This window comes from Cervus elaphus, chromosome 11 (genome assembly GCF_910594005.1).
Source record: "Cervus elaphus chromosome 11, mCerEla1.1, whole genome shotgun sequence".
NCBI lineage: Eukaryota > Metazoa > Chordata > Mammalia > Artiodactyla > Cervidae > Cervus > Cervus elaphus.
Window position 1 is genome coordinate 78430356 of NC_057825.1, and position 27044 is coordinate 78457399.

Consider the following 27044-nt stretch of genomic DNA (forward strand, 5'->3'; position numbering starts at 1 on the left):
TAGCTTTATAGGGTATTTAAAATCTGTGCTAGAACAACCTGTGCTGACTTTAGAGATGCGATAAGAATCATTATCTTCTGAGTTTTAAATTCATTTAAACTAAAAACAAGAGAAAAAGAAAACTGGTACATTCATTTTAATATCAGACAAAATAGAGGAATATTAACAGAAGTAAAAAGGATCATTTCCTAGTGATAAAAAGGTCAAAAAGACATACAAAAGTCCAACGACATATATAACCAATAACAGAATTTCAAAACTACATAAAGTAAAAATTGGCAACTTTTAGGGAGAAATTAGACAAGCCTGGTTGGAATGTAAAGTAGGGTAAAGTAGTACTCTGCAGAAAGTAGAGTAAAAAGACACAGGGGAAGAAAACTGGAGGAAAACAAGAAAATCAGAAGCCAATGTAGGAGGTCCAGTATCCAGTATCTTGATTCTTTCTTCTGCTGTCTGGTCCCAGATACCTTAAATGTAACCGCCCTGTTTCCCCAGGACTCACTCATGGCCCCCAAAGGGCCTGTAGGCGCTCACTGAAGCTGCAGTCGGACAATCGTGGGAAGGGTCTCTGCACACATCTTCTTAGGGAGGCTCATCTAACAAAGCTGCCTCCAAGCTTGTTCCTCAGTTTTACATTAATGACTTTTCATATTCATGTATGTGTAAATAGTTGCTGACAAAAATAAATATTTGGTTGAGGGAAGAAAATGCTATACATTATAACTCAGATGTTTTCTGAGCTTAAAGAGTGCTCAGTCATCTGGAAGGGAAAACAAGAAACACTGAAGGAAAATAATGAGCAAGGCTGGGACGCTTAACAAGAACCCAGTGGGAGTCTCAATCAAGGAGGCTGTGACTAATCTTCTGGAGTCCTTGCTCTGGGGGCTCTGCAGATTCAAAAGACTTCTCACTTCTTCACCGGGATCTGAAGAGACTGGGCAGGGGGATGCCTAGATCGGCTGGCTTCTAGAGTTGGTCTTCACTTTCCTGGGGCATCAAGATCTAATGCTGACGTCCCGCTGGCTTTCAAAGCCAGCATCAAGGAGCCGTGGACTGCTCCTCAGGTGAATGAGTCCACTCTCTGCTGAGGAAGATTCGCTTCTCAGGGACGCAGCTCCCTCCCTCTGCTGACTTCTTCCCTCTCCTTTCCCAAGCATCTACCATTACCCCTCAAAATCGGGACTCAGATTTCCAGTCAGAGGTTGACTTCCTTTCTCAAAGGTTCCCCCTCTACGTCACTGAGGATGGGAGCTCACAGGGATAGGCTGGTTACAAAGGTTTCCTTGCATGACCCCTGAAGGTAAACAGACTTACTGAGGGAGCCAGAGCTGGTTCTCACAGCCGTCGGCCTCTGAGTAACTACCAAGGACTTGGGTCACTCTTCTAAAATCTCCATATTGCAGGTGGTGGTTTAGTTGCTAAGTCGTGTCTGATTCTTGTGACCCCATAGGCTGTAGCCTGCCAAGCTCCTCTGTCCATGAGATTCTCCAGGCAAGAATACTGCAGTGGGTTGCCATTTCCTTCTCCAGGGGGTCTTCCCAACCCAGGAATCGAACCAGGGTCTCCTGCATTGCAGGCAGATTCCTTAGTGACTGAGCTACGAGCGAAGCCCTCCATATTGCTGAGAGTCTTAAACCTAGACACCTAGACCACTTATAGGCTCATGCACTAGCATTTTCCTCAGGGGCAGGATGCAGAGTATTCTCTGGGAGAAACTGTGATATTTACTATTAAACTCAGCAATGGACCCTGAGGTGGCCAGCTTGCCATCTTTCCAGAATATGCCAAAACACCAAGGTACTGATTGCTCACACCTAAGGTACCAGGGCCAGTCTTCCTCCAGAACCCCCACTCCTATGGATTCAGAGTGTGAGAGAACATCCGCTACCCTCAGATAATGCTTTAACCGTCCTGAAACTCTCCAGATACATTAGATAATCTTTTATAACTGCTTCACGTTCAATAAACTCTGGGGCCATAATAATCCATTATAAAAACTGAAGAAAAAAAGAAACTCGAAGGTACTTCAATATATTTAATCAGGTTTTAACATTATAGCTTGAGAACAGGAGACCAGAGGTGAGTCCAGGAGCACTCAATGTTCTTCCAAAAAAAAAAAAAAAAAATGTTTTAGGAGATTCAAAAAAAATCATAGTCTTTTGAAATGACAGAAAAATGTTTGACAGAAGGCAGCCCGGGCCTAAGCATGCCTAGGAGTGCCATCAGCTGCTCCTGGCAGTCTATTTTTATTGGGATTTGTGAAGACAGCAGATGCATTCCCAGAGCTCTCTCACTGGTACAATGGCCTCACCTCCACCCATTTCCCAGGGTGGGAAGCAAACAGTTGGAGCTCTTGAATCACTGATTTCAGAAATAAGTCACCCAAAGGACAGTCTTCACATACCAGATCATAGTATTATACTCAGAGGCATCCCCATCAGATACCCCCTTCATTGTATAAAGACACTGAGAAATTATATTAGTCAACGCAGAAAACAAAAAGAAAGATAACAATCTGCGGTATACTCACAAACCTCAGGGGAAATAAGCAGGAGGAGAGCAGATTAAAAAGAAGTTTATTGTACATCAGTTCATCAGTTTCCTTGGCTCACAGGCCCTGACTCTGTCCCACTGAAAGCTCGCGTCTCTTCTGAAACTGCTGCTTCGGTTTCCCTGACACAGAGTCCTGTTTCCGTAGCACCCCTGGACAAAAGCCATGCCATCTCAGAGGAAGGGTGAGAGCACCTCCAGCGGACGCTCCCTTGGTCTGCGTTACTACACAGCAGAAGCTGTTCTCAAAGATCCCCATGTGATAAAGATGGAGACACAGTAGGAAGGCCCGCTGTCCCTGTGCAGTGCAATGGAAGATCCGCTGATATACCAAAACACAAACATCTGACACTAGGTAGGGAGGTGATCCCGGGGCATCTCTTTAGGGGGTTAGGAAATACCTGTACAGTCCTTCTGGAGTCTTTTCCGACTCAGCCTTCACTCTGAAAAAGACTTCACTGTCTCAGGATGATGCTGTTCTATCCCCTTTGCTGTAGGGTCTCTAATCATAGGAACCTTCAGGAAGCTAAATGGGCCCTCTTTATAAACTTAATTTTATCTTGAATACTTTTCTAAATCACTTAAACAAGGGTAGTTTTTCTTTATAAATACTGGCCCTGTCTATGTGCAAATATACACTGGAACATATCCATTTACTTTTAAGCAAATCCAAGAGTCATTGTTTTGAGAATCATACCTTTAGGTAAGAAATGAAGTTATAAGGAAAGCATTGACATTATTCATATACAATTCACATATGACTATAAAAACTTTGGTAACTTAATAGTTTTCAAAATAAAACAATAATGGCTCTTCTTTAAAGGAGGAGATGAAATCTTAATAATGTTATGTGTGCGTGCTCAGTCATGTCCAACTCTTTTGCAACCCCATGGTCTGTAGCCCACCAGGCTCCCCTGTCCAGGGGATTTCCCAGGCAAGATACTGGAGTGGGTTACTATTTCCTATTCCAGGGTGACACTTAATGAACACTCACTATGCGTCAGAGTCGATACTGGAAATATAATTGAAACATATCTCACCTTTAGGTGTTTGTGGTTTTTCTCTATTTCTTTTTTCTCCCCTCTCTCTGACACTAATATAGCTCCTATCCCCTAAGTTCCAGAAAAAGGAGGGAGTATCATACAGGCAGAAGAGCTATGCAGAGGCAAGAGATGGAGTTGACGGCTTTGCTTATGGTTCATAGTCTAAGCAAAGAAAAATGCCCTCTATGTTCCTCTCTTTGTTTACAAATACAAACCCAGCTTTGATACACAAAAAAACAGAAATGTCTCCCAGGTACGTGCTGTACTAAACACACAGATCAGGGATCCTTATTCACCAGTGGAAACAACCTTAGATTTGGAGTTTAAAATCTCATGTCTGCTAATTGCTAGCAGGGTGACTTTGGGCAAATCCCTTCACCTCTTTGAACTTGGGGTTTTTCATTATCAAAATGAGGGTTATAACATCTACCTCACAAAGTGTTTGGAAGATCAAGTGGTATAAAGTAGGTGAAAATTTTTAATCATTATAACAACTTGGTTAAGGCAAATGAAATCTGTATTTGTATTACAGAAGAGAAGAAAAAAAATGGTTATGGAAACCAAATGATTTACCCAAAGTCACACAGGAAATTATCAGAGAAGTCAGCAATTCATCCCATCTCACTCCAAACAGTCAGATGTTCTATTTTCCATGGCAGAGGCAAATCCCATTTCCCCTGCTGCCCTCCCTTTGGGGCTCCCAGACATGGTAATGCCTCTTCTATCCCCACTGGTCTCAGGGCCTTGTGTTCTCACAGCCACTGGAGTTACCCAAGTCAGCCGAATGTGGGAGGCGTTTGGCTTGCTGGCAGTAAGACTGTCAACTCTAAGTCAGAAAAGGAGGCAGGATTTGGAAAGCACTCTGATGGCATGTGGCCACCACTGGAACTACAGTCTGACGACAAAGACCAAAATAAACGGACATTGATATGGATCTGGGTAGGTCTATACTGACTCCAAAATATGAGGCTTTTTATGTGTGCAGGTTGTGTTTTTACCCTTAGAATCTAAGTTCCCTTAGGACAGTCACAGAGGTCTGTGGGTGGCTGAGTACCATGGGTTAAAAAGATACAGAATGCTGACTCCCAGGCCCTAGTCACACCAGGGCCTTTAAAGGGCCAAGGCCAGGTGAAAGACAGTAACTTTCAGAAGATAAGAAGAAGCTGCCCAGTCTTTTTTTTTTTTTTTTTTAACGTCAGGTAAAAAACTATCATGAGTTTGAGCAAGCTCCGGGAGCTGGTGACGGACAGGGAAGCCTGGTGTGTTGTAGTCCACGGGGTCGCAAAAGTTGGACACGACTCAGCGACTGAACTGAAAAAACCATCTACCAGCAGGAATTCAGAGGCTCTTTTCCCACCATGAAGAACCTCCAACTGAAGGTGGAGGCTGAGCAAAGGGAGCAAGAAGCAGAAGGAAGCAGCAGACAGCTGAGACCTGGCTGGATATTCCAGTACAATCAGGTTTCGCTTCCAGCTGGACGAGTTCTGTCCACCAACATCCTGTCTGGTGAGCTCATCTGTCTGACATGCTGATAATTACATAGCAGTGCTAATTGATTTTATTATTGAATCACACAGAGTAAGACTCTTCCATGAATTTGTCCGTATCAAATCCAGTGTATAATGGTATTAACTCTCCCATGAAAATTCACTATTAGCCTAAGATTTTTTTCTAGTATTTTGAGTTCACCTTGGAAACTCAGGTGAGTCAGTGTCTTATATACTAAGGAAGTAAGAAATAGACCCATTATCCCAAGGAAAAGGTCCACTGGGAATACAAAAATGGGGACATTTTCTAAAGTATGTGCTTCTGTGACCCTCTTGCCTCTCAGCTGCACATCCATCTACTTAAACTCAGCTTTGTGCTGCTGGGTGCAGTTGGGACTCTGCAAATGCTTTTCTCCTGTGCCATTCAGATCCCTGTTACACCAGTAGGTGATGTGGGGTGGGCTAGAGGGTACCTGCAAGGCTGGGCAAGAGACTTGCTTCTCCTAGTTCCTGTCAGCCGCAGTGGGTTTCAGTTCTCAGTTTCACTTCACACTCCCAGAAGCAGCCTCATCACACTTGCTGAGAGATGCCGGCACCGACAGAGCAGTGTTCTTTCCTCAAGGGTCTGAGTCCCAGCTCCTTGGGCTTCTAGCTGTGATGACCCCCATTTCTCCATGTTGTTCCCCCAGCTCTAGTGATGGCGGTTGTTTCTTCTCCCCACCCCACTGTCCAACAGTGTTCCCTGTTTACCCATTCTGTCCTTCAACATCTATCACATTGATTTCTCATATTAAATGAGCTGTTAAAATAACTTATGTAGTTTCTACTTTGCTAATGCAGCACATTTGAGAGCCACAACTTCATTTATAACAGTGGGTAAAAGAGCAGACTCTGAAATCAGTCACACCTGAATAGGAACCCCAGCCCATTTATGCAACTTTGGTAACTTTGGAAAATTTAATTCACCTCTCCAGGTCTCATTTTTCTCAATCACTTTTATTTATTCAACTAACATTTATTGATCACCTGCTAAGTTCCAGGCACTATGCCAGGCAGCAGAGATACCATGGTATGCAAAACAGTCAAGTCCCCTGACCTGGAACCTTCTGTCAACTGAATCAGATGAGATAATGGAGGTAAGGCACAGGTAATCAGCCTTCCTCTCTGCACCACGACAGGGAAGCAGAGACAAATGGGTCTTGAGAAAAGTGCAATGGCTACGGTTCCTCTGAAACTGAGACAAGTGTCTTTTCCTTAACAAGGTTGAAGGTCTTGAACAACATAAACCCGGGGATTCATCGGGCGCTCTTGTCTGTGCCTCCTGTTCAGAGCAGAGAATAAATGCCCTCACAACAGTATCCATCCGAAGGAAATGGGACAAATAACCCTAAACAGAGAGCACTACATAGTGGCACTTTATAGAAATTCCAAAGAGACAAGGTCCTGTGATACAAGGGAAGAACAAAAGGAGCTACAACGCAGGGGTAGGACTGCGGTCCCGAATGACCATCACCACGGGGTGTGAGTGGAGAAAGACACTAAAAAGCCACCCTTCCAACATCAGTCACAACAAGACTCTTTTTACCATACAGAATATATAACTATAAAATAAATAAGAACTTACTTTCTGCAGTAGGGCTATATACCTAGACTGCCCAGGGAGGTGATAAGATGGAAAAGAAAGATTCTTGATTCCATTTAAGGTTGAATCTAAAGGTCCCATGCTGCAGGCAAGGAAAAGTTGGAACGCAATCCCGTCTCCACATTTTGACACAATCCTTCCTTGGACCTCTGCTGACTAGACATCAGGCATATTGAGGCAAGGATGGCTGATATTCTCATTAACAAGGAAGTATTTCTGCAAGACTATTACATAGCTAAATTCTCCAAAGCCATATCTGCTGCACATTGATTCCCTATAAATGCAAACTAAACTCTTCACCCTCAATTTTTTATTCATCTTGACATCACTATGACCATCAAAATCATACAGAAGGAAAACCACCATGGGAAATTACTACTAGAAGGTCTCCTCCACATCCTTGCTCTAGGGCCTCATTATAAATAACTTACTGCCATTGAAGGAATTTAGAGTCCCACAAGGCATGAAAAGCCTGGAGTTTTATTCATAAATAAATGCCAACATTTAAACAATCAAGACAGCTTCAAACTCTAGGACTACTGAAATGAACAGTATGTACTGCCCAGATGATTTATAACGCTTGTGTTTATAATCTGAATGGGAAGATAATTCAATTCCACCTGAAGAGTCATTATATGGCCAAGCCCAGGAGAAGTACTTTGGATAAGAGATGATATTTCTCAGTTTTCCCATTTCAAACAAATTATTATTTCTGTATTTAGGACATCACCCAGGTAATTCTTTTCATGACTTATAGTACTCTTGAGCAATTAAGGAAATTTATAAGGTGAATGAAGTCAGGGACAAATGCCAAATTCAAAATGATCCACAGAACACCAAAGAACCCCCCAGAGAGCACTGCTGTCTCAGACACGAGGCAAAAATAATCCCTTCTGCTCAAGAAAACAGAGATGAGCAGTGAGTGTGCATCACAGCGAGAGCATTATTATCCAGCAGAGGCAACCTGCTAAATACAGACTTCATTTCCAAACCAGCCTCCTAACAGGAAATGGGAGCAAAAAGCTCCCTTCTGAGAAGATGGAGAAATAGCAGTTGGCAAAATGTCTTCACTGTGGTACACGCAGCCTTCCCTTATATCCCCCTTTCTGCACAGTCCAATCAGAGGGAAGAAGAACCTGCCTGTTATACATTCCTGCACATGGCAGACGACCAGAGCAGTCAAGGGCAGAGAGGCCCTGGCCTATGGGATCAGCCCCCAGAATTCCTGGGCTTACATACCATCCAGGCCATTGTGATGACTGTAGTTTCTTTTCCCCAAAATGCTCAGAGACGTGTGATTCGGGGTGGCTAGCATCCGCTTGGTGGTTGGGGTTTGCAGGCTTGGTGTAGATCGAATTACATTAGGTTTCTTCGAAGGATGGATCTCTGACAGGGGGAAGAAAGGTTTCTCAACTCAGAACATGGCATTAAAAATCTGTGTGCACTTACCACCGGCTAACAGGCACACATCTTATTTCTTAATGAGCTGAGAGCCGGTTCCTTACGAACCAGCCGGTTTTCCCAAGGACTTGCATAATGAATCAACTTCAAGTGCTGTTACCATGGCTTTGTTTATCAAAAGGGAGCTGGTTCTGCCCCTGCAAGCTGAAGCTCTGAGCTTCATGTTGTGAGTACAAGGGGAAAAAAAAAAGCCACTTCAGGAGGTCACTTTAAACACAAGATTTACTAAGGGAATAAGGCATCTGACTTTTGAAGGAATTAGAAATTCAAAGACTATCTGGAGAGGCAGCCTCAAAAAACACTACCTCTGCACTCCATCACACCAGGGACAAGGCACGCAGCACATCTGGTGTGTGGCAGCTTTCTGAGAAAACAGGATTCCTCCTCTGACCCTGCACCCAGAATACGGGACCAGGGTCAGTCACTTCTGGCCAAAAGCAGATACAGATGAAATCTGACACCCAACTCCCAATACTAGTGTTAAGAAGCAGCAGCAGAAAAGCTCTGACAGAGGATCTATCACAAAACTGTAAGGTGTGTGTGGTACACGTGTGTTTAAGTGAAGTATGTTGCTGTCAGTCACACAGCCCTGTTAATACTTTTTGGATCAAGTAGATGGACATAAATTGCAACACTGCAGAAACTGGATTTAAGGACCTCCATCTATTACTAAAACCAGGCAACCTCTTCTCTAAAGCTGAACCTGCTCACTGATCCTGAGTTGCCACCCAGCATGCCAACCATGCACAAGCCACCCTGGATATCAGCATTATGTACTGAAATTTAGGAAGAGCTGAACTGTCTTCACCTGTACGCCTTCCTCACTAGTGGAGGATTTTTGAGGGAAAGGCTGTATTCATCTTAGTGTTCCCTAAATAACTTAGTGAAGTGTCTTGCACATAGTAAATACTCAGAAATGTGTTCTGTAGGGAAATGGTTCAGTTAGGACAGCACCGCTGTGGGTTTGTCTGGTAGAGACAGAGACCAGTTTGCCCATAGGAAAAACATATAATTACCTATGGAAATGCTAATATGCAATGTCATATTCTATTTCTTATGGTCATCTTATGATCAGATACTTTCCTTTGCAACGTGGGAAAGGCTTCTAGGATTAGGCCCTGCAAGGGAACATAGTTAGAAAACTTCAAGGACTAGATCACCATGAGTTAGGTTGTACCTGTGATAACCATGTGATATTTTAGGGGGATATCAAAGCAAGTCTTTAGGCCCTGAAGGAATAAAACAGGAAATAAGGTGGCAAAGTAACATCAAAGAGGAAGCTGTGCACTCTGGCTCCTAGGATGATCTGATAAGGACCAGATAATATACCAAGTTTAAGGCTACACTTTGATTTTTAAAAGACTGGACCTCTTAAGTCTGGACACTTCATAAGTATAAATCTTTCTGACAAAATAATAAGGTTCAATGCAACTCTGAGCACATAATTCATTTTACTGAGAAGATGAAAAAGCAAGAACATAAAAACATGCCATTATAGCTCCTAGGTATAATAGGAACCATTTTAGAAACCACTATTCCACAAATTACTTATCTTAAAACTTTGCCCAAAAAAAGTTATTTTTGGTAATATTACATTATTCTTAATTATTACATTTCAAAATATAAATGGAACTACCATATTTGGTGACTTTCAAGTTAAATAACAGGATAAAAACCAGAAAGCAATACTAATGCTCCCCTTCAAGTAACCTTAATTGGTACATCAAAACTATAAATATTGTTTAAAGGTGGTTTAAACACCAGTTTTATCTCTTTTTATTTAAAAAAAAGTACATGAATCTTTCTCTATTTAAGGGAAGGAGTGAGGTGGGTTTGAAAATAGTGGAAGGGTTTATATCAAAATATTAAAAATATTCATCTTGGGACTTCCCTGGTGGTCCAGTGGCTAAGACTTCACCTTCCAATGCAGGGGGTGCAGGTTCAATCCCTGGCTGGGGAGCTAAGATATCACATGCCTCGGAGCAAAAAAAACCAAAACATAAAACAGAAATAATATTGTAACAAATTCAAAAAAGACTTTAAAAATGGTCCCCATCAAAAAAATCTTAAAAGAAAAAAAAAAATTCACCCTTAAGAATTCCCTGGCAGTCCAGTAGTTAGGACTCAGCACTTTCATTGTCTTGGGCCTGGATTCAATCCCTGGTCAGCAAAATAAGGCCCTGCAAGCCATGTGACGCAGCCAAAGGGAAAAAAAAGAATATTCATCCTTAATTTTATAACAACTTGGGATGGGGACAGACGGTAATTAGAATTATCATGGTGATCATCCTGTAATGTGTATAAATGTCAAATCATTCATGTGGCACACCTGAAACTAATATAACATTGTAAGTCAGTTATACTTCAATTTAAAAAAAAAGAATATTACTCCTCTAATAATTTAGTGATTCTTTTTCCTCTTCTTGCTTAATCTGTATCTATATACATAAATACACATTGCATTTTTATTCAATTACATTTTTAGGAAAAGTAAACCTATCTCTAACTCTGTATTTATTATGTTCTCTGTGTGTCTTGGTAATCAAACACTTCTCAAATAAAATAAATCGATTATTCATATGAAGGAATCCAATTTTAGCTACTTGAAAGGCTTACATTTAATATAGGTATGTCAATTTTGAGTAGCCGGTGATAAGATACAGATACTGTTCTCCAAGCTTTTCTTCTATTAAGAAATACCCACCTAAATACCCAATGATACATGCCAAAGGCTTCCTCGTGCTTTTGCTTTTCAGGGGACTTCCAGATAGATCCGCATGTCTGTCTGCATCTGAGGAGAAAGAAACACGGAGACAACCAGTGAGGCTGATTTCTCTGCCTATGCTACACACATGTCAGAAATAAAAGGTGCAAGTGAAAAACAGTACAAAAAAATCCTCCAGTTTCCTTCATGATTTCCTCTGGGGTTTAAGAATAAACTGGTTCCAGTTCTGGTTCCAAATTACTGAATGGGGTTTTACCTGGGGAACACTCGCTTTAAAGTCCCTTACGAAACAGCTAACACATCTTACACGCACATGCTTTCTTTCCGTGTTCGCACATCTGTAAATAGTGGAAATATGCTTCCTGTTTAGCTGTGCCATTTCTATATTACAGTAGAGAAGCTTCCATAAAATATATGAGGTGTTATCAGTCCTAATGTAAGATAAATCTGGCATGGAAGACAAAAATGATGGCTGACAAAAGGCAACAGATGTGACCAGCCCTGACCTCGATGGAATGAATCTCTATGGAGGAGTCTTCATCTATCTCGATTAACTTCAGTTCCATTAGATGAGCCTCCCCCAAGTAAAAATGGGCCACTTGATTTTATCACTAGTTTTCTGTCCTTCATATCCTATTATGATGTCATTAGCACTGAGACTGACAAGGTTTCCTGTTTGCAGACAGGTACTTCATCCAATAGTCAGAATAGTGAAATTCTGTAATGGGTATTTGTTCACAAAGTTCATATCACAGTCATTTCAGAGAAAAATAAAGCACACAACACACTGTTTTAATTAGCTGTCATTAGGATGAAGAATAGATGTGAAGGATGGCTGCATCTCATACAAGAGTTAAGTTACAGAGTTTGAGGTGACCAAAATACATGTATTGAAATGCTTTTTTAATTTGCAGCTATTGTCATAAAGCTTAACAGAGTAGCTTTAGCAGATATGATTCTGCTATGTTTATGCCTTTTGTCAAAAATGTCCCTATAAAAAAAAAAAAAATGTCCCTATAGATTTTCTGTGATTGAGACCACATTTCTAGGCCTATACACAGGAAGTTTTGACATCCACAGGGATTCTCTGCAAAATTAGTGTTAAAATGTATAATTCAATCTGGAACTTCAAATAATTTAAAATTAAAAATTAACTTTTTCATAAGCTCTAACCCTCTCATCAAGGAAATTCTTCTCCAGTAACTACTAAACAGAAAAAGGTGGGAGAGTAGCATTTAAAAATATTGAAATAGACAAAGCACATAATGCAGAGCCTGGAATCTGAATTATGTATCCCAAGCACTGGCTAATTACTATGCAATCACTGACAACTATAAATGGTCCAATTTCTTCTCCTCCTACTCAGCTGATTTCCTTTGAGGAAAAATAAAATAAAATTACTAAGCTATGAAGCTTTTCACCTGTTGTTGAATAATAGTGATGTTACAGGCAGAAATATAATAAGCATATTTTGGAGGAGTAATCTAAACAAACATTAACATGCAGCCCAAACCCTGCAAGGAATAAACACCTGTCACATCACTATGAATTAATAGTAATAATTCTTTTCCAGTATTACTAATTCATCAAAAATTCAAGTTCTATTTAGGAAGAGGACAAGAGAAAATTATTCTATTAATAAAATAAAGTTTCAATGAATCATCTTAGTATTTCCTCAATGTTTTGGGCAAAAACCATTACTGTATTGTTAGTAATAAGATTTACTTCACTCTTTACTCGTTTCTAAGGCCCAAAGGAAAACTGCCAAAGCGACTCCAAGCGATGAACTCCCACATGACTGTCACCTTGACAATAATAAAAAAAACCCATCAAGAGTCACCAACACAATACCCAAAGACCATTTCACTTTATATTAATCTGCTTTTAATTTCTCACTAAATTAGTAGGATTAATTATGCAGTGTTCTAAGTGACAATTTACAGAGCACTTGAGTGGGAGATCAAAGCTCTTCAGAAGGATCCACGTTTCATCAATCATCATGATAAAGGAAGTATAGTTGGTGGCAAGAAAATCAGTCTCAACCACGAATAAGTCAAGATGAGAGGTGGGTGCTAAGACTATCGAACATAAAAACTGCAACCATTAAGCGATTATACTGAATACCAGCAGAAAAGAGAAAAAGCTTCTGTCTGGAGGGAGTGATCATAAACGTAGACTCTCAGGGCCACACTTGAGCTGGTTAAAAAAAATTGTGATCTGTACTCAAGACCAGGCCAGTGGAACCTTGTTCTCAAGTTATTCACCTAACTCTATTTAAAGAGGATTAATTAGTATGTATTAAAAGCACACAGGGAAAGAATGCAAACTGAGAAATGCCCAGAAACCAGAAAGAATCAAAATCCAGCCAGAGCGAGAACATCCTCATCTCACTCCAAACACTTGACCAAGCATGAGGCTTTCGTGGCTTCTGGAAGGCTGAGCTCTACTTCCTTGAGGTAAACTTGGAAAAAAGTTACCCATTTTTGGGTAACGCATGGCTATCTTTCTAAGATGTTGTAGAAATATTAGAGGGGAAAATAGAAAGCTTGCAAAAAGTACATACTGAATTAAAATTCACAAAACTATCTCACATGAAAGTCGCTCAGTCGTGTCCGACTCTTCGCGACCGCATGGACTATACAGTCCATGGAATTCTCCAGGCCAGAATACTGGAGCGGGTAGCCTTTCTCTTCTCCAGGGGATCTTCCCAACCGAGGGATCGAACCCAGGTCTCCCGCATGGGCCTTCAAAATTGCTATCATAGTAAAACCATTCATAGAATTTTCTTATGAGAAAATTTTCTTATAAAGGCATTTCTAAACAAGACACAAAACCAATGTGCCATTTAAAAAAGAAAAAAAAAAATTCAACTACTTAAAAAAAAAGCAAAATAAAACCTGCTTGGCCAACACAGCATCAAGAAAATCAAGGACAAAACAGGGTTGGCCAAAAAGTTTGTTTGGGTTCTGCCATACTCGCTAGTGGGAAACCTGAACAAAGTTTTTGACCAACCCAATATCTGAATTGCAGATCAAGAGCTAACTACCTTAAAATCCAAAAAGTTCCCACAAGCTGGTATGATTTTTAACAGAAAACAGGCCAGGGCAAAAACAGTGGACGAAAAAGGAAATACAAATTGTTTTCAAACATATGCAAAATTTTTTACCTTATTCAAAACGAGAAATGCAAGCTGATATAACTTACATGTCACTTACCAACTAGTTAAGGGTTTCAGAGATCAATAACACTGCTGGCAAGGTTCTAGAGAAACAGGCACTCTGTAGACACTGTGGTGGGAGAGTAAATCATAGTTTTTCTAAGGACAACTGGGCAGTGACTAGCAAAATTCAAAATGAAAGCTGCTTGACCCAGATGTTTTACTGTTAGGGATCATATGGGATCGCAAAGAGCTGGACACAACCGAGCGCCTGAGCACACACTGCATACACACACCCGTAAGGTACATATACCAGTCTTAAAAGGTATCTATATAAGAATATTTGTTGCAACATTACTTATAATAGTGACTGGAAACAACCTAAAATGTTTTAAAATAGGGGAACTGGCTCAAGTACAAAATATAGACTATTATGCAGCTGATAAAAGGAGGTAGCTCTCAATGAATTGGTATGAAATGGCCTCCAAGATCCATCAAGTAAAAAAGGCAAGGTACAAAGCAATGTAGACATTAACATTTGTACAAAAACAAAGAAGACACCTAGTTTGTTAGAGATACACATGGCCATCTCTGGAGACTTTAGACACGGATGACAATGGTTAGCTCTAAAAAAGGTATGAATGGGAATGGGGTTGATTTGGTCAGACTTGTAGCCATTTTTGTACCTTTAGAAAAATTTAAAAACATCCATTCGAAGGCAAGTTTTTACTAAAATAACAGACTATCAAAATAAATAAGCCAGAAGTGTTCTCTCCTAAAGTTAGAACTTAAAATTTCAAAAACTTAATATAATTATTAACTTCTGCTGAGAAACCTCTAGAAAACTCAAAATATATATAACAAGTTTCTTCTAAATGTGGGCCCCTAGAATACTTCTGAAGTTGAATTATCATGTTGAGAGAAAAGGGACTCCAGGTTCCCCTTTGAAGACATTCATACTGGGGAATGGTGCTATCATTAAAGTCCAGTGTGTTACCAACTCAAAAACGACTTAATTATTCATGTAAGCTACAGAGGGGGGCACCTAAGTCGTTTGGATCCACTTCGCTAGGAACTTTTGCTTCATCTATTGAATGCTAACATACTGCTCGTATTTAACCCCAGTCTCTGTATCCTAAGTCTCAGATAGAAACCATGTGCTCATCAGGTGTTGGGTGATTTTACAGATTTTTGACAAGTTATCCAGTAAACTCAGTGGTGATGTCTGAAAACAGTAACAAAGGAGGAACACCATCATCATTACATCATGGCATTTTTTTAATGAGGGGACGGGTGTCAAGAGGGAGAAGAGACAGGCTGTCTGAAACCTGATGCTGTGTTAACAACCATGCAGTCGGTCTGCGAATCTTGTCCAGGACATCATACTTCTCCTTATGAAGTGTTTTGGTTTTTGGTCCCGCAATCCACTTGTATTAAGCACTATTTACATGTTAGAACTGGTTCAGGCTCTGTACTTATATTAGTAATTTTCAGTATGGACTTACATAATCACATATAAAGGTATACTATTAAAATAAATAGGTATTTTGGGGTTTGGTTTTATAAATCACTTTTATATCTATAGCTATAAAACACATGTTGGTTATACCATATGTTTATTTCAGGTTAAAATTTTTTAAAAATAGGAAATATATTCCCATGACTCAAAACTGAAAAAGTTTAGAAAGATGCATTAGTAAGTTCCCTTCCCACCCCTTTCCCTCAGCCTCCCAAGTTTCCCTTTCTGAGAACCCTACTCTTACATACATTTTCCTTGAGATACTTTATGGACATGCAAACAAAGATTCGCCTACTCACTCTACTGTATTCTCTGACACCCGTTTCTTAATGAAAATAAAGGTCAGAGAATGCTGCTGTTAACAACAAAAATTCCTCTAAACAAGGATTAACCTGTGAAAACCCAAAGGTATGACTATGCTCTCCCTCACGTAATTGAGAATTTATCTATCCCGCTCCCTGCTTCTTCACTCTCACACCATCTGTCATCCCGTAAACTCTGGCTATGATACTGCCGTAGTGGTGCTGCCAAGGCCAGAAGCCACAGGCATCAACTTCTGTAGTTCTCACAAGAATCTCAAGTTCACGGGGAAAACTATTTCCCTTTTCCAACATTATGAAGAATTACACTGAACATACAAATTGGAGCTCTTGATCCATCAATACCTTTAGAATTATAAACTTTCACCTGATCTGAAAGTGCATTCATATTGCATCATAGTGACTTAACTTTTACGGGGAGGGACAGGGTCACCACTACCTTTGAGAAACCAAGGAAAACTTATATTAAAAAAATAGTAATCATATAGCTTTACCCTCCCACTGGACCACAAACATGGTTGTGTACAGACATCAGGTTATTTAACACCTAATCTTACTAACAAGCCAAGATCAAAACAATCTGCTTAACAGGTTGTAACAAGGTACACATATGAGATTATGCAAGAAGCACCTAGATGCTAGGAAGAATTCATTAGCTGCTTGCTGGTTGCGGGGACCAGGACTGAGTATATGGCTGGTAAAACTTTTACACTTTAAGTTGCAATGTAAAATTATTCTGAGAATCTGATTCTACAAACTTGATCAATGAAGCTAACTACAAAATAAAATATGACCCTTGAATCTCATCACAACAAACGCCTCTGTTCTTTTATTATGATCATCATCATTATGATAGCTATGTTTGTAGAAATATAATACAGGAATTTAATCCTGACCCTTTTTAGTGGCACAGCCTTTCAACTACAACAAATCAAAATGAGGTGACAGAAAAAAACATACTTCACTGAAGAATCATCAAAATAAAGGCAATTTGCAAATTAACTGAGAAATTAACAGCTTAATGAGAAAAAGCTTCCTCAGAAGTCAATTAAGTTGGTGATGGTTTCTTTTCCATTCAAAGATACAAAGATGATTTTAATGGAAAAATTTCATTCATTTTCTTTCTCATAATATTTTTTATTCCTTATATTTAATAAATTATTTATAAAAATGTCTTTTAAATCAGCTAAGCAGTTTAGGTAGATATAAATGTTTTCTAGTTCCTTAAAATGGTAAGAAAATGATAACATAAATCCATGAACTCAGAAACACTAGCACAAAAATAGCACGAAATGTCAGTATATATGCCTAAGTTCCCAAATATATGAGTCTCATGCAGCTAGGTTTGCCCTCATGGGACGCAGAGATTACTTCCAATTTCTACTCCCTTTACAAAGCACTCTTCTTCTTTTAAAGCTTTTACTTGTACGTTTTAAAGCCTTTCAACTGTTCTGCTGAAAATTATCTTCAGTAACAAAAACTACTTTTCAATCATCACTCCTTTTACAGATACCTTCTTTAAATCAAAATGGAATACCTCATAATAAGAAATTTCTCACAGATAAAGTATCTACTGAATTTCTTTAAGATTTCCCTTCTATTAAGCCAGACAGCAAGTTTTCTTATCCCACAGGGCAAAAAACTTCCGTGGCTCTAACATGCTAACCAGGAATGTAACTAAAAGTATCAAGGCTAGAATCAGAGCTCACACACAAATTATGGACACGTTTAGGGGTACATGGTAATATGAGAACAACCTGCAATTCATTGGAACATATGACACTTGTTCTAACAACAACAAACATAAGCAAGACTGAATGTGTTGAAAATGAGAGTAATAAAATGATGTGTTAAATACTAATATATATGGCATATAATTATGAAATGGAAGTCAAACTGGACAAATAGAATGCTCAAACACAAATTCAGACACTAGCTCGTAAAAATTAAATGTGTTTTTCAGAAAATTCACCCAAAAGACTTTAGAATTCATTTATAGCTTGTTAAATCTTCTAATTTGTTATGAAACACTGAATTTCCAGAATATTATATAACTGTAAAGGGTTTGTGGGAAACTGAGAAGTTTACAAAGACGAACAATTTCTCACTAGTGTAAATTGGCAAGCTTTATTCTTATTCTACCTTATGGGTAAAGCTGCTTCCCCAATAAGGGCTTTTAGGCAACTCCATCACAAAACCCCACTGGGTAAGATCACCTCCCACCTATCTTTTGCTGAGCACTACTTTCTCACAAAGACTGCAGAAGTTTCAACGTTTCCTTTTCAGGTTGGCGTGATACAAATGGCAGCAGACAAAACAATGTTAAAAAAAAAAATAAACCAAATAAAAGGCTGCACACAAGAACTTATGTTTATTGCAAACAAAAATAAAAACAGAGAGAGAGAGAGGGAAGAGAGAAGATGGTCAGAAGCACAACATATAAGGTTAAGAATTTAAAAGCATCTTACATTCTGCCCTAATGGCAGCATAATTAATAGGAACAAACGGCCGTCTTGCTGCCTGCCGCAGCCGGAGGGTATTTTTGCAGACCTGCCGAGCAAATTTTGTGAAATATGTAGTGTGAAGGAAGAAAGCTTGACGGGTCTTCACTGCAGACTTCGGGCTCCCAGAGTTTCGGACTGGCATCCCCTGCATGGCCTGGCGAGACATATGGCTTCTAGCTCGCGGGTCCTGTAAACCAGACACCGACAACATGTGAGACCAGAACGTGTCACATACACACCGCTGCACTCTGCTCAAAGAAAAGGGTGAGTTTACGTCTTTCACTGAAGAATACATGACTTAATATAGGGTGAGCGAATTTTAAAGTGTGTACTTTGGAGTAGGAGGTGGGGACTAGAGAAGGAAGCTGGGTGGAAGCGGGGTGTCTATGATCCTATACTTTTTCCTCCTAAACTGACCTTAGCAATCCCGAATCATATTCACAACAGTGAAAAATTGCCAGGAGTAACATTATTATTATTTTAACATTGAAGTGTGTGTTAGTCGCTAGTTGTGTCCAACTCCTTGTGACCCCATGGACTAGCCCACCAGGCTCCTCTGGCCATGCAGTGCTCCAGGCAAGAATATTGGATTGGGTAGCCATTCCCTTCTCCAGGGGATCTTCCTGACCCAGGAACTGAACCCAGGTCTCCTGCATTACAGTGGATTCTTTACCATCAGGGAAGTCCCAAATATTGACGTGAGGGTCCTTAAATCTTGCTAGTTCTCAATAGGTAAATACCTATTATCTGCCATATGAGAATTTTACCAAATCATATTTAAACTGTTGTTCACCCCAAGATTGAGTCCATGCTCTCCTCTTTTACCTATGATAGCTCAGGAACAGGAAGAATGCTCAATTTGTATTTATTACTTTATGCAATAAAGCATATTTTCAACATGCTAAAGCTTGCAAACTGTTTCCAAAAAAGCCATTAAAACCAATATTTAACTTGTAGGCTCTCTTGTCATGCCAACACCTCCCACACACATTGTTCTTCTCCTGTCTGAGTAATCTCTCAAGACCAGTATTTTGAATACCTGAAAAAGCTAGATTTGTCCTTGCCCCTCTCCACACCTACCCTAAACATTTCAGTACTATGCTAGCTATAATAGCTTGGTTTATTTTTAAGTTTTCCTATACTCTACTTCTGTTTGCGAGGAGTGATTCAGGCACTGAAAAACATGGCATTTCTCAGCACTAAAAAGACCACTGCTTGTGTACCTCGGTAGCTGGGCTAGGAGGTAACTTCTCCTCTTCCGACTGGGTGGGCATCTTCAGGCCTCCATATTTTTTCCAATAGAGCCAACAGGTTGCACATAACCTACACTGCATATTAGGTGGGCCCCAAGAATACCACTGATGAGACTGTGTAGCTAAAGACAGAGGAAAAAATAAGTAAAATAAGAATGTGATATAACTTGTAACAGCAATACATATACAGACAGACATTTCAAAAATAGTCCAAAGCCATCTTTAGTTTACAATCTCATCTTTCTTCTTCCAGTTTACCCAGCAAACAGGAACGTCTGATACATGCATGTATTTTTCAAGTCAGATTTCATTCAGCGATTTATTTCTCTATATGTCAAATGCCTGTGGCCCTTACTAAGTGCACACTATGCTGCTGAAGGAATTTTTGTTGGTTCATTAAAAACATCCTCTATTGTGTACATTTCTGGAGATAAGTTATCAGGAAGGTATTAAACTAAATCCTGGTTTCCAAATCTATGGTTCAGAAACTAGCTCAGGGTTTAAGGTGCTTAGAGGGACTCCCACAGATAAAGGTAGAAGTTGGACAGAAATAGGTTATCTGTTTCTCATTCCTTTATTTTAATCAATAGATAAAACAATTATTTCACTTTTTCTCTCTTTAGAAACAGAATCTGTTTCAAGACTCTAAGTCCCTATCAAATGAGCATGTGCAGCAGAGATCACAGCACGATTAAGACCTGAGAGCTCAGCTGATTTATTCCTGGGCTGAACACTACAGACCTATGTTATTTTGCTCTGAAGTTTAAATAACTGCCATATAACAATTTAAGTATTCCCACAATGGATCTGAAGTTTAAGGCAGAAAACACTGATGGTATAGTTAACGAGGTACATAAAAGTTATTGTAATTCTGTAAGTTTGCTTAGGAATATTCTGCCCTTGACCTGCAACGCTGCCTTCATCAGGTTAACATGTTCAAATAGCACTTCGGGGTGTCAACTAATACTTCACAAGACAATGCCAGAAAGGGATGACTGAAAAAAAAAGGATGACACAGTGATCACTACAGTCATACTACTTCTTATGAACCCCATCATGTATTATTCTGGGGGGACTCCTGGCAAACTGTAACCTAAAAATGTTCCCTCTTGTAATTTCAAACCAAATAGTCAAATAAGTCAAGCTGAGTTTTTTAAGCACAAATTTTAAAAATTCTAAATATTAGACATGGACTTATTTTGGATTCTGAATATAAAATTTCACTTGTATTTAAATATGTATTTTTATCCAAATTAATCATGATATGTCATTTTAATATGTCAACAAATGCCTTTCTCTTTATACAATTAACTCAAATTAGACTGACAAATAGAAAACATCAAATTCTTTCTATAAAGATAAATTTGATATGTATATTATATTAAAATATAATTTATAATAGATAATTTAATACATGGACCTCAAAAGATTATAAAATTAAAACTGCTTTTTTGTCATGCACATATAAAAATGGTGGAATAAATATTTAAAGGGATATGTGAGACTACATATAAAATGAAAGGGGTTTGTAAAGCAAAAATAAGACACATTAAGCCACTAGCATTTCTTTAGGAGTCTTTCTACTTTCACTTAAATATAAATGAAGTTCAAAATCTAAGATTTTCCCTAATGCAAAAACAGCTATGCAATCCATGTAAAATTCTGACCAAAAGAATCTAATTTTCCACAAAGTGTTTCCCCTTGCACTCTCATGGTACAGAAAATGGTTAGCCATGTGCTATTTCTATTAAGACAGCAATCCATCCGGCTCACACCTTCTTCCTTGGTTGTAGGAAAGCTAATTACGTGATTTGGCTTTAATGCCTTTTCTAATGCTGCCGCCTGGTATGGAGCACGGAGGGGAGTCAGAAACATCCCTCATCCCTGCGTCCTTAGGGCAGCGGGCTATCTCCCTTCCCAGGGAGCTGCTGAGACAAAAAGTGGGCACCAAGGAGATTTCTTTAGTCAACGCTGGTGTCCTTCCCTCTTCCACACCAGGCTGCTGTGACTGGAAGGACATATGGATGACTCTGTCACCGAAGCCCTGTTTAAGAGACTATTTTGTTGTTTGAGGTTTTAAAGAAATATAAAAAATGTATCTGGGACCTGCATGGCAGTCCAGCGGTTAGGACTCAGCATTACCACTGCAGAGGACATGGCTTCAACCCCTGGTCAGGGAACTAAGATTCCACATGCAGAGAGGTGCAGCCAAAAAAAAGAGAGAAAAAGTTTCCACTACCTAACAGTTCATCTCACCAACTCAATTTAACATTGAAGGCAAATATAATGCTGCCGGCATCAGGTAGGTTTTTTAAACAAGGAAAAATACTGATAAGTACACTGGGGCCCTGAGACAAACTGTATCATAAAACAGCATCTCCCAAGCCAGTGCTCTAAGGGAACTGGTCTGAGGGCCATAAACAGCAGTTTCAAGCAGTAAGTCCTTCCTACAAAGTTATGTGGAGCCTTTAATTTGTCAAAATATAGTGAGAAACACCAAAAGGTATATTGGTATATTTCGTGGGACCATGGTTTACACAAAGCTAGAAACAGCTCTGAATGCAGCTTAGCACGCACTGCTGTGGAATACTCAAACAAACCCAGGACACCACCGAAGCAAATCAAAGGAACCTAACAGCTAAACTGAGAGTCCAAGCGGAAGGTAAGAATGGGCATCTATTCACTCTGAGGCTGTTATCCTGCTCTCCACGCAGGGCTGACCCCCACACCCCCACCGGATGCTGCCAGCCCAGTCCCTGGGGGGTAGGGGGTGGAGAGGGGAAGAAGCCCTGCTGGAGAAAACTCACCGTAGCAGCTCTCACAGGCTCGCCCCAGGAGAGGGTTTTGCGGCTGGAATGTGGTTCCCACGGCTCCATTCACAGCACCAGGTTTGCCATTGCTGGTGGATATTTGGTTGGGATTTGGTTTGCTGCTTTCAATGAAATATAAAGTGAAGTGATAAAAATGACTTGTATAACAAGGCAAAAGGCTCTACATTTCATTATTGATTTATCTTAACCACACATAAACATGTGAATGTTTGGTGAAGAAGAAATAAAAATAAGGTGTTTAAATGAACCCAAACCATTTATCTTTACAAACCGAGGCTATGTAAAAACCAATCTCACAAGCGTGACACTCACAAAACAAGTAGAGTCATAGCTCTTCCTCACCCAGACACAATTTCCTTAGGATACTGTCTGAAATTTTGGAAGATGCAAGTTATTAAATTTTATTATTTATCATGACAAAATAATTTCTGGATTAAATAGATTAAGCAGTGTGCTGTGTTTAGGGAAAACCACTGCCCATTCCTGCTGCTGCAGGGAAAGCTGCTGACCCTATGCCCTGGCTCTCAAGGAAACTGCACAGAAGCTGCATGTCAACAGTGACGCTGTGGATATCAGCTGGGCCTATTGTGAGAGGTGAAGAAAGCTGAGCGCTGAAGAATGATGCTTTTGAACTGTGGTGTTGGAGAAGACTCTTGAGAGTCCCTTGGACTGCAAGGAGATCCAACCAGTCCATCCTAAAGCAGATCAGTCCTGGGTGTTCATTGGAAGGACTGATGCTGAAGCTGAAACTCCAATACTTTGGCCACCTCATGTGAAGAGTTGACTCATTGGAAAAGACCCTGATGCTGGGAGGGATTGGGGGCAGGAGAAAAAGGGGACGACAGAGGATGAGATGGCTGGATGGCATCACCGACTCGATGGGCATGAGTTTGAGTAAACTCCGGGAGTTGGTGATGGACAGACAGGGAGGCCTGGCGTGCTGAGATTCATGGGGTCGCAAAGAGTCGGACACGACTGAGCGACTGAACTGAACTGAAAAGCATTTCAGGAGACTGTGACCACTCATCATTTCTATTATGCTTAAATTTTTATGAAGATGATTACAGAGCACTTGAAATTAGAAAAACCAATAAATGTATCCAAGGCATTTCTTTCTAAGAGGAAAAAGGTAATATTTATCAGACTCCCAGAGGCCATAATTCCTCAGAAACATAGCCTGGACTGTCATGGCATTTACTGTGCCAACACGGCTCACTTTTTCCCATCTGGGGTAGCCTAACTGCCCTGCTTGTCAGTCACGCCCAAGAACACTGTACACCTAGGTGTACACAGTATGTCCTCAAGTACACTCTTAATTCACCTAATGTATTTATTCAGGGTCCAGTAAAGAAAAGAAAAGTGTTGATACAAAGAACTTTCATTCTAGAGGAGCTTTCATGTCTACATGCTGGGCAGAAAATAAACAAAATAAATTAGCAAATTATTTGTTAGTATGAATGCTGAATGACTACATGCAGACTATACCTATTCCTATGGCCAGCGAAGTAAAGAGAGTTCACAACCATTAAGAAAGACATTTGACGTTTCAGCAGAGAGTAGACTCATGAGTTTCCTTTTTGCTCCTCCTCATTCCCACACTTACATTTACCAGTGAAAGCCTAATATGTAAACTTGACCTGATGACAAATTAAGATTTCTTTCCACCAGTGATAACTGTAACTCTTAAGTGACACCCTATCACCAGCCCCCCAGAAGAAACCATCTAACCTCTGTGTGCACTGAAAGCCCTATTCTATAAATAGGGCTATTATTTATACTTCTTATTTGTGCCAGCAATGTATTTTAAAGACAAATTGGTTTTAAAAACACATTTTAAACTAGACAAAAAGTATTTCTCCTCATAGATTTCAATTGGAAACATATAAAATTAAAAGTGGTGATTCAGAATGACTGAGATTTCCAAGGGTATGTAAAAATCTACTATACATAGATAGAAATGATACCCCTTGAAGTCAAATGGCTGGTAATGTCAATTTCAGAAGATTTTCTCTAAATATGAAAATATCTGACATTTAACACAGGGCCAAATATATATGTGTTAAAAGAGAGCTAATACAAATTTACAGTTGAGCAGCCTGAAAAAAGCAAAACAGTAAACACAACTTCAGTTTTTCAAATGAATATAGAATGTTATATGGCTGAATAAACCACTGACTTTAATTATAATAATCACAAAAGGAAAATGAGTATGCAAAGGTGGAATATAGACAGGTGAACCACTACACATATGCTTTTCAAAACCAAGAACCTATAGATTAATTCTCAGGGGACAAATGGTTGATGCTAATGTGACGATTTTAATAAAAGTTTTAAAAGCTGCATTATATGACGCTTCCCTTCCTTTAGCTAATGCCCAAATCCTTCCTCCCCTCCTCTGTGCTCCAGACTCCAGCTCTCCTGCCCTCTTGAGAACTTTGTGCACTTGATTCTCTTTCCTGGACCTAAATTTACCATGGAAACATATCTCTCCTATTAAAAAAAAAAAAATCTCCATTACTCTATCCAGACTCAACCCTCAACACCAGGAATTTGCCTTTTCAGCCAGTTTTCTTGAGAGCTGCCAGTCTTCACTGTCACCAACCACCTCCATGTTGCTACATTCCCTGGCTATTTTTCATTAGCATTTGACACTGTTAACCTCTTTCCCTCCTTGAAAGACACTCCTCTCTTGGGCTGGCTGTGTGATAATGCACTCACTTGGCTATTCTTTTTTCGGCTATCATCCTCTATCTGATATAGAAATACTAGATTTCCTCAAGTTTGGTCCAAGGCTCTGATTTCTTATTACTCTAAGAAATCTGTAGTTTCAAGAACAATATTATATGCATGTGAAGCTCAAATTTGGACCTCTAGCCCAGAACTTTCTTCTGAGTTTAAGAACAACATATCTGACAACATACTCAACACCTCTTTTTGAAGAAAGCACACTCAAAATGACCCAACCTGGTTCTCTGCTGCAGCTTCTCATCATGGTGAACAGCACAGCAATCCACCTAATTAAAGCTAGCCAGAAACCTGGGACTCAACATCTCCCCTCTACCCCTCCATACAAGTCCATCACCTCCAAGTGGCATGCACTGTCCAGGCCACAGGTCTAGGTCAAGTTGTTATCATCTTTCTTCTCCAAGAACTTCATAATTGGTGTCCTTACAGCCACTCCCCTGACTCCCCAAACCATTTTCCAAAATACAGCCAGTCATCTTAAAGTGCATACAAATCTGATCATGACACTTCCTTGCTTCAAATCCAATTCCAGTGTTCATCAGAGGGCTAACCCCTGGCCCCTGCCCACCATACTGGCCTCTCATGGCTCACCACTCTTCATATCAGCCACACTGTCTTTCTCTCTGCTCCTTAACTATGTTCTGCCCCTTCCCATCTCAGGATTCAATCAGCCTGGAAAGCTCCCATCACCCAGTTAGTTAATCCCCTGCCTCGAGTTCACGCAAACTCACCTCCACAAGGAACCTTCCCTGACAGCACCACCTGAGTGTGGTCCCCAGGATAAACTCTGACACAAGCGCTTCTTCCCCATCACAGTCCTCGTCACACTGGGTGACTAACTGTTTGGCCTCTGTCTCCCCCACACTAGAATGCAGGCTCCAGAAGACCACCTGTCTTCTTAACTGACCCACCTCTAGTACCGAACAGAGTGCTTCGCATATAGGAGACTCTCAGGTTCAAACAAGTAAGAGTGGAAAATGGTTAAGACTCAGTGCTTTTACTACTGTGGGTGTGGACTCATGTTCGACCCCTGGCATGTGACAAGCCATGTGGCATGGTCAAAAAACCAACATAATCTACAATCTGTTTTAAAATAATATTTCAGAGTTAACTGGGAAATTGTTCAAAGAACTCAGATTCTTATCCAACTCAACAAAACAGATTCATAACTTCTATTTACATATACAATTTATAGAACATGGCTGTTCTGTAAACACTTTATTTACAAAAACTGGTGGCAGGTGAGATTTGACCCACAGACTAGTCTTCGACTTAGATCAAGACTCCAGGCTGTGGCAAGTTGAGAAGACTGGGGAAGAGGTGTACACCTTCCCGCCAAACGCTCTGAGTTTCTGGGCTTGGCCTGCTCAGGACTGACTTCTTTAGTGCTTAGAGTCTGAGAAAAATGGCAAATAGGGATAGTGATTCTAGGCATCTTCTCATCCCTGAGGGAGATCATGAAATAAATCCTGGACCTATGAATATCCAGCTTGATTCATCAGATATAAGATCTAAAAGACTAAACTCCATTATCTCTGTCAGGGATGGCTGAGGACTGGATAAATTATGGCACCTTGATACAATGGAATATTTTCCACCCATTAAAAAGAAGGAAGTGGGGAAAAAAAAAAAAAAAAAGACTCCAAAGTCAATGCAAAACTGAATAGAAACAATTATTTGTGGTATTTGGTGAATACTAGTTACTTTTCCTTTAATGTGACAGCACTGCAAAGTATAGCAATGCTGGTATGCTTGCTTTTGAAAATCTAAGACACATGAATCATAACACTGTTTTCTTTGGGGAGTT

General features: G+C 40.0%; 1 protein-coding gene across 10 annotated transcripts in view; it reads right to left on the reverse strand.

Annotated features, from left to right (window-relative positions):
- MTA3 (metastasis associated 1 family member 3) overlaps positions 1-27044 on the reverse strand; it is a 196708-nt gene that overhangs the window by 42763 nt on the left and 126901 nt on the right. For 7 of the 10 annotated variants that reach the window (XR_006343568.1, XM_043918149.1, XM_043918143.1 and 4 more), the window contains exons 12-16: positions 22469-22593; positions 19632-19783; positions 18373-18595; positions 10888-10974; positions 7962-8108 (exon numbers count right to left, since the gene is read on the reverse strand). Coding sequence is in view for 9 of the 10 variants with exons in the window: in XM_043918149.1 (XP_043774084.1) it covers positions 7962-8108; positions 10888-10974; positions 18373-18595; positions 19632-19783; positions 22469-22593 (734 nt within the window). In the remaining variant the exon portion in view is untranslated. Of the gene's footprint in view, positions 1-1482; positions 6402-7961; positions 8109-10887; positions 10975-18256; positions 18596-19631; positions 19784-22468; positions 22594-27044 lie in introns of those variants that run through there. The other 3 variants (XM_043918148.1, XM_043918144.1, XM_043918151.1) reach the window with 3 other exon arrangements.